General features: G+C 41.2%; 2 protein-coding genes across 2 annotated transcripts; both read left to right on the top strand.

The window, feature by feature from the left end:
• Window positions 1–3,486: 3,486 nt before the first annotated feature.
• LOC139144340 (uncharacterized) lies at window positions 3,487–4,473 on the top strand. The gene is made up of 2 exons (XM_070715041.1): window positions 3,487–3,666; window positions 4,219–4,473. Exons 1-2 carry the CDS (start codon window positions 3,487–3,489, stop codon window positions 4,471–4,473), a joined length of 435 nt encoding a protein of 144 aa, XP_070571142.1.
• Window positions 4,474–6,290: 1,817 nt separating this feature from the next.
• LOC139144341 (uncharacterized) lies at window positions 6,291–6,755 on the top strand. Its single transcript, XM_070715042.1, has one exon. It carries the CDS (start codon window positions 6,291–6,293, stop codon window positions 6,753–6,755), a length of 465 nt encoding a protein of 154 aa, XP_070571143.1.
• Window positions 6,756–9,399: the final 2,644 nt, after the last annotated feature.

Below are 9,399 nucleotides of genomic sequence, written 5' to 3' on the forward strand. Positions count from 1 at the left end.
TATTATACATTATACACAAAGCCCTCCCTTCGTCCTTTAACATCAGTCCCTTAAGCCTGAGGACAATATTTCTTTTTTGCATATTATTATCAAAGTGTTTTCTTCTGACACTGAGAGTATTATGCCCCCTTCATGACATCAGTGAATTTATAGGCCCTGTCTTTAGTATGGTGGTGGTGCCTGTATACAATATACACGAAGTCCTCCCTCTTCGTCCTATAATATAAGTTCCTTCAAGTTCATTGTACGTAAACCCCCTCTGTGTTGAACTGACCCTTCATGACCCTTACTAGATTTCAGAATATTGCCCTTTCTTCTTTTTTAAGGCCCTCTGACACAAAGGTCAAGAAACTTTTTGGTAAAAACAATTAAAAGGTTAAAGATTAAATTATACCTACGCAGACACGCAGACACGTTTTTCTTCCACTGTCTTAAAGCAAGTAGACATGCCACGTGGATCTCACTACCTTAGATATTTTTAGTAGAAATTAGTTCTCTTATTCCGTTTACTTTGAACTTTATTTACCTCGACTCTCCGATGTAGACAATGAATGACCTTGTATTTTAATCTCTTTGTTTACCCAGTTTTCGCCGCTTCTTGAATAAATCTACTCTAAACTAAAGCAACTGAGGGTGGTAATTTCTTGACGTGGTTGGCACTTAGCGGATACAAAAGTATCCGGACTCCGCCACAGTGAAAAATCGTCGCAAGTAAAAGCCAACGTACCATTGGACAAGACACTGGCTCAAGTGCACAGCGCACACTGGCGTATAGGCTATGCAAGGTAAGCCCACTGTGTATATGTGGATATATATATATATATATATATATATATATATTATATATATATATATATATATATATATATATATATATATATATATATATATATATATATATATATAATATATATATATATATATATATATATATATATATATAAGCAGAAAACTACAACTGACTGAAAGAAACCATAATGGATGAAAATCATGTCAAAGGAGCTGAACAACCAGCCCACACAGAATCTCAAAATTAAAATCAAGAAGATATTTCTAAGGCAGAAAATACCACAGAACAAACAACGGAAGGGCGTTCCAAGTTGGACGGCCATTGCTGAAGATGGATCTGCTGCCCGAACTGAAGGGCGCCCTCTAAAGGACAGTAGAGAAAACGAAAGAGGACTGCTCTATGCTACCTTGAACACTGAAAAGGCCCTGTTAAGCATTTGGAACCAAACAAGGGCAGTTCTCATCGATCTTAGGGCAATGCAGGACCCCACAGAAAGCAAAACTGATAAAGCAGAGACACTTTCTAAGGAATATGAACAAACTTGGAACAAACTTCAGATACTTTTTCAACAAGACAACACCCCAGAAGGTAAGGAACAAGCAGAATTAAGGGGTGTAAGCTTCAATAGGAACATTGAACAAGCAAACGAATACATTAACGATGCAAAGACAAGGAGAGCCGATGATAGCGCCCTCAACCTCAAATCACCATCCGATCGAGGATCTACACAGGCAGCTTGCGTAGTTCAAACAGAACCAGATCATCAACATCATCCAGGGCAAACGCATTAAAGGCACAAGGCAAGGCACGCTCTGCAGCAAGAGAGGCAGAGTATTAACGATGCAAAGACAAGGAGAGCCGATGATAGCGCCCTCAACCTCAAATCATCATCCGATCGAGGATCTACACAGGCAGCTTGCGTAGTTCAAACAGAACCAGATCATCAACATCATCCAGGGCAAACGCATTAAAGGCACAAGGCAAGGCACGCTCTGCAGCAAGAGAGGCAGAGTATATGAAGACAATAGCTTACCATCAAGCGAAAATCAAAGTTATCGAAGCTGAAATGAAAGGATAAGATGCAGAAACCCTCCAGCAAGTAGCGGAAGAAAGTTCCTTACCAGTACAGACACTTACTACATGAGACCAGTCATCAAACGACAATGTATCACGTTACATTGCAATGAAAGAAGAAATGGAGTGAGATCCATTACCTGCACTGAACTTTACCGAGTTCGAACCGAAAGCACAAAACAAAGGCTTAGAATCATCCCCTAGCCCTCTACTGATACACACAAAACAGGAAACACCAACAGAATCAGGTGAGACAGTCAAACCTACTGCAAATCAACAGACATCCGAAACAAGCCAGAACACAACATGCAACCTCTGACGGAGATAACCCAAATGATGGCCCGCCCAAATGATGGCCCGTCAACGTTTACCACTACAACAACCAATAACATTTGGAGGCGACCCAACCATGTACATGTCATGGAAAAGATGATTCGAGGCCACTGTAACAACGGCCTGCATACAGACATCTGAGAAACTGGATTTCCTGCATAAATACACGCAGGGAGATCCACAGAAAATCGTCGAAGACCATCTACAACGGTACGTAGACGACCCAGACGAGTCATATAGAGAGGCTTTGATGGAACTAGAAGACAGATTCGGCAACCCTGCAGTCATCACCGCAGTAATCCTGGAAAGACTGAAGTCCTTCCCGAAAGTTAAACCAGTGAAATGCAAAAAGCTACTCGAACTATCAGACTTATGTTCCAACACAGAGGCACACATGAGAAAACCTCCTGACCTTTCATCCCTTAATACACCACAGGGACTCAAGCCCGTTATGGAGAAGTTACCAAGATTCGTCCTCAACAAGTGGAGAGATAACGTGGCATCATACAAACGACGCCATAAAACATTTTCTCCATTCAAGTTCTTCACAGAATTCTTGTAAGACACAGCGAAAGAAGCATGCGATCCTGGTATTCCAAGATCGGATGACACACACCCTGGAACAAGTAAGTCAAGATCCAGTCAACAAACAAAGACTAGAGCGCGTGTACACGCAGCGAAATCATCAAATGAAGAAAACAATGTCTCTTCCACGAAGCTACAGGACATGACCTGAAAGATTGCAAAGCCTTTGCAAAGCAACCATTTGCTGACAGAATTGAACTGTGTAAGAAGAAAGGCTTGTGCTTTAAATGCACTGAGAAACATATTGCCAAAGACTGCACATCGACCATCGAATGTGCTATATGCAAGAGCAAGAAACACATCACCTGTCCCCACATTACACCGGTGACAGATCTAAGCAGAAAGCATACAAAGCCAAACCAGAAGATAAAGAAAAGGAAACCCAAGAAGCTACAACAAAATGCACCAGACTCACGAAATGCCCAGCAGAACGTTCGTGTGGGAAGATAGTCCTCGCAAAGGTGTACACACAAGACCGACGAGCAGACTACATAGAAACTTACATAGTGCTAGACGACCAGTCCAATGCCTGTATGGGTGACAGCCACCTTTTTGACGCACTGAAGATACATGTCCCAGACATTGAATATGAACTGTCAACATGCAGTGGCAAAGGAGAACTCAGAAAGGGATGACGTAGCAATAACATCATCATAGAATCAATCTATGGAAAGAAAAATTCTCTCTTTCCGTCCTACTAGAAAATGAAAAACATACCGAGTGACAAGAACGAAATACCCACACCAGACCTTTGCAAGGCCTTCAAACATCTGAAGCCCATCAGCGATTACATTCCGGAACCGAAAAAGAACGTTGGAATTCACCTCCTCATCGGCAGAAACTGCCAAGAACCACTGAAAGTCAGAGAAACAAGGAACGGACCTGTAAACTCGCCTTTGGCTCGACGCAACGACCTATGGTGGACAATTTCAGGTGAACTGTGCCTAGAGACAGCAAGAGGTGTAATTCGCACTTCAGTACACTATACTACTGCAACCCTCAACAGCTACGATGAATCAACCCTAGAATGTAATCATCACATCCACATCAAAGACATAATAAGCCCAAAACCCGTCAACTTTGGCACCACCGTTTTCAAGCGGACACCTTAGGACGAACAAAAGGCACCCTCCATTGAAGACAAGCAATTCCTGGACATCATGCAATGAGAAGTCCACGTAAATGAGGAAGGTAATCTAGAACTTCCTCTCCCCTTTAGGTAAGATCCGAAGAAATTACCGAACAACCGATGATCAGCTCTGGACCGATTCTACAATCTACAGAATCAGTTTAAGCGTAAACCACAAATGATGGAAGAATACTTTCAGTTTATGAAGAAAATTATGGAACGCAACCATGCAAGTCCCGTTCCAGAAGACGAAATAGATGCTGAAAATGCATGGTACCTACCGCACTTCAGTGTGTACCATCCATAGAAACAGCCGATCACAGTAGTATTCGACTCCAGTGCAAAGTACAACAGAGTCTCCCTGAACGATGCATTGCTTCAGGGACCTGACCAAATGAACAGCCTCCTCGGTATCCTGCTACGATTCCGACGCGAGCAGATCGCAGTAATGGGCGACGTAGAACAAGTGTTTCACAGCTTCCACGTCAACAAAGAACACAGAGACTATCTGCTCTTCTTTTGGTTCAAAGACAATGACCCCACAAAACCAGTAATTCAGTAAAGAATGAATGTGCACCTGTTTGGCAATGTCTCCTCACCAGCCATTGCTACCTTCAGACTGAGAAAGATCGCTGAAGACGGCGTATCTACATACGGAGAAGACGTGAAAGAGTTCGGAGACAATAACTTTTACATTGATGACGGACTAACCTCGGCACCAGATTCAAAGAAAGCAATAAGTCTCATCAATAGAACGAGAGACTTAATGGCGACCAGAAATGTCAACTTCCACAAGATTGTTCCTACTTATGAAGAAGTCATGACCGCACTCCAAAACGAAGTAAGAGCCAAAGATCTACAGAGTTTGGATTTCAACCAAGACACATTACTGACACAGAGATAGTTAGGGGTCAAGTGGTCTCTAGAGGCAGATGCATTCACATTCGAAGTAGACTTGAAAGAGAAGCCATTCTCAGGGCGGGGAGTACTACCAATCGTCAACTCAATATACGATCCACTCGGTATACTCGCACCAGTTTCCATAGAAGGAAAACTAATACTACGAGACCTCATGACAGAAACTAAAGGATGCAACTCATCAAACCTTGGATGGATGAAACATTACCAGAGAAATACTTGCCAGATGGACGTGCTGGTACAACAATCTCGACTACATCACAAAGATGCAGCTACAGCAATGCTACACTCCACCCGCCTTCGCACCCATAATGAAAACTGAGTGTCACATTTCTCTGATGCCAGCAATGAAGCCATAGGTGCTGTAGCGTATTTGCGGTTGACTAACCATGAAGATAGCGACAACGTATCATTCATACTTGGCAAAGCAAAGGTAAACCCGACTTATGCAGTCTCCATACCTTGCCTAGAATTGTGTGCAGCCGTCCTAGCGACAGAACTCGCACAGAAGATCACATCAGAAAACAGCCTGAACATCAACAACGTCATATATCACATGGACAGCGAGATCGTCCTTGGATATATTAACAACAGCTCGAAACGTTTCCACATATACGTAGCGAACAGAGTAGAAAAGATACACAACATCTCATCACCAAACCAGTGGCGACACACGAAAATCCACCTGACATCACGCAATATACCAGCCCCAAAACTCAACTCAACTATCTGGCTATCAGGACCAACATTCCTGTGGCAGCGAGACGAGCAAGACAACCATAAAGAAACAGAACATGACTACACAGTAAGTGACGAAGACCCAGAGGTTCGCAAACAACTTGCTGTCCTCAACACATCAATGAAGGAAGTAGAACAAGATGACTTAGGTGCTCACTGATTTCAACGATTCTCATCATGGAGATCCTTGAAAACAAGTATTGCCAACTTAATAGGCAAAATCAGACAAAGAAAATCACCAGAAAAGACACACAAAAAGAGAAAGAGAAGTCTCCAGAAGAATTGAGAATTGAGATGATGGCATAAGCAGAAACCAGCATCCTACGCTCAGTACAGAAAAGTGTGTTTCATAAAGAATACGAGATACTATCTATAGCAAAGTCAGCAGGCACTGACAACAAAAAACTGCAGAAACAGAACCCCATCAGCAGGATTAACCCATTCATCGATGAAAAAGGACTCATCGGCATTGGAGGAAGACTTCGCCAATCTGACCTCGACCTCTGCAGCCGACACCCAATCATTCTCCCACAGGACAACCACAGTTCACGACTTATCATCGATCATGTACATCGACACGTACAACATCAAGGCAGACAACTCACGCTGTCGAACGTCAGAGCTAATTGCTATTGGATTATGGGTGTACATGACATGGTAAGAAGTATACTTTACAAATGTACGATATGTAGAAGATTGAGAGCAAAACCACTCACTCATTTCATGGCCGACCTACCGTCGGACAGAGAAGAGAAAACTCCACCATTCACTAATTTCGGAATGGATGTATTAGGCCCCTGGGCTATAGCTTTCCGCAAAACCAGAGCCAGTACATCTGAAGCAAAGAGATGGGCAGTTATCTTTGTCTGTCTCTACACAATAGCAGTACACATAGAAGTAATAGACTCCATGGACACTTCAGCCTTCATCAACGCCCTGCATCGCTTCATAGCTATACGCCGCAACATCAAGAAACTCAGATATGGCCAGGGCACCAACTTCATCGGCGCAAAGAACGAAGTTCAGGCAGTAGCCAAAGAGCTGGATCAAGACCGCATCAAGAAATTCCTTACAACAAGAGACAGTGAGTGGATTTTCAACCCATCTCATGCATCCCACTTCGGCGGTATATGGAATGACAAATTGGTACCATCAGACGCGTTCTTGACTCCATGCACTATCAACTAGGCAAGAAACAATACACACATTACTTGCTGACAACTCTCATGGCGGAAGCCAGCGCAATCGTCAATTCCAGACCTATAACGACAGTATCATCAGATGCAAACGATCCCCAAGCTCTCACCCCAAACATGCTACTCACCATAAAGACTCAATCACCGACACCACCACCAGGCTCATTCGTCCAACAAGACATCTACAGTAGAAAACGTTGGCGACGCGTACAGTATCTAGCTGATAAATTCTGGATATGATGGAGAAAAGAATATCTACAAAACCATCAGCCACGACCAAAATGGAACAAATCTACAATCAACGTCAAAGAAGGAGACGTGGTTCTTTGAGAGAGAAAGAATATACAAGAAACAGCTTGCACCTCGCTCGCATAGCGAAGGTCTACCCCAGCGATGACAACAAAGTATGAATAGTAGACATCATTATCTACAAAGATGGTGAACATCGAACCTACCTAAGACCTATTAGCGAATTAGTTTTGATTTAAAGTACAAATTGAACTCTTTGATTGAATTCAATGAACACTATATACGGACTCCTTAGTATGAACACTTTCGTATATATTCTTAGTTTTAGAATTTAGACCCAAAATATTAGTAGGCATTTATTCTATTTATGATTAGTAAAAATTCAGCTTACCGCGCATTTTTAGACGGGGAGTGTGTTGAATTGACCCTTCATTACCCTTACTAGATTTCAGAATATCGCCCTCTATCTTTCTTAAGCCCCTCTGACACAAAGGTCAAGAAACTTCTTGGTAAAACAATTAAAAGATTAAAGATTAAATTACACTTAAGCAGACACGTTTTTCTTCCACTGTCTTAAAGCAAGTAGACATGCAACGTGGATCTCACTTACACTCCAGCCAAAAGTAGGACTGTAGGCGCAACGATGTAAGTTGATTTCCTTTAATGACTTTCCATTCCAATTATTTAGAGGACCCTTTTGCATGCAGTACTTATATATTTTTAGTAGAATTCATTTCTCTTATTCCTTTTAGTTTGAACTTGATTTACCCTCGACTCTCCGATGTAGACAATGAATAACATTGTATTTTAATCTCTTTGTTTACCCAGTTTTCATCGCTTCTAGAATAAACCTATTCTTAACTAACGCAACTGAGGGTGGTTATTTCTTTGAGTGGTTGGCACTTAGCGGATACAAAAGTAACTGGACTCCGCTACACCCTCTCTTCTTCCAAAAATATAAGTCCATTAGGAGTTAGAATAATATTTGATTTTTGCAAATTTAACAATCTGTCCCCTTTCATGTCATCAGTGATAATTATAGGCCCTGCCTCAGCATCGCACGAGTGCTTGCATATATTGTTCGTGTACATAAAGCCCTCTCTCCACTTCTCCCAATAACATAAGTCCCTTTAGCGTAAGGACAATATTTCATTTTTGCATATCGTTATCAAAGTGTTTTCTTCTATTACTGTGAATAACATGTTCCCCTTCACGGCATCAGTGATAGTAATAGGCCCCCCATAAATATGGTGCTAGTGCTTGTATATATTGGATTGTACATAAAGCCCCCACCTTGTCCACTAACATAAGTCCCTTAAGCGTGAGGATAATATTTCATTTTTTCATATTTTTATCAAAGTCAGGACAATATTTTATTTTTGCATGGTGTAATCCAAGTTTTATCTACCTAGAATGTGAATATCATAATCTCTCTGTATTCCCTTCCCTTCGTTTAAGGATCATAACCCCTTCGTATCCCCTTCCCCCTTTGCTTTAGGGTGACCCAATATCAGCCTATGACTGGCTATTTATGGCATTATATACAAGGCCTCCGGTCCATATACAAGACAATTCTTAATAGAAAATAATTAAACTCATACATGGTTGTTAACGCATATTTGTGTACAAATGATTTTTCTTTTGATAAATGCATGATAAACAAATTCACATAATTAACATATCAGATTGTGCAGGGTGTAAAAGACTTCAAAACTTTACAAAAGTTGCCTCTAATAAGGAAGATGGGAGATACTCTTATCTTAACTCTTTATATAAAGGACAGATTAATAGAAAATGACATTCATCTTTTTCTCCCAAATTACAGAAAATACATACTCTATTTATTAGATCAACATTATGATGCCTGCATTCTTCTATTGTTAACGGCAACGTATTGCATGGGAACCAAGCAACAGCGTGAATATATTTTCTGTAAATCATTAAAGTCACAGTTCAATCAAAAATAGTTAAAACAGAGTTATTTAGGGTGCTCGTTTCAAGACGATGCTCCTTTTGTGGAGAGCAAAATGCCCCTAATACAGTCTCATGGCATTTTTTAGCGGTTGCTTTCACAAAGATATCGTTAAACTTCGTCGTAACTCCAGGAAAGAAATTACGCAATTGAATGCATTGGCAGTATGAGTTTGAAAAGTTAACATCACGGAAATAGATCAATTTTACAAGCCTGTGGCATGTTTTGCAAAGATGTTGTAGCAACCTCACTGGAAACACACAACGAACAGAAATGGTCACACGTTAGGTCGGTACGCGTAAGCTACTAAACGGGCATCGTAGATAAACAGGCATCATAAATAAACCTTATTATTCACAAGCTCAAAGAAGGAAAGAATCGGATATTTAGCTCGACAAGTCTGTTTTAATTCATA

The sequence above is a fragment of the Ptychodera flava genome, chromosome 11, assembly GCF_041260155.1.
Source record: "Ptychodera flava strain L36383 chromosome 11, AS_Pfla_20210202, whole genome shotgun sequence".
Taxonomy (NCBI): Eukaryota; Metazoa; Hemichordata; class Enteropneusta; family Ptychoderidae; genus Ptychodera; species Ptychodera flava.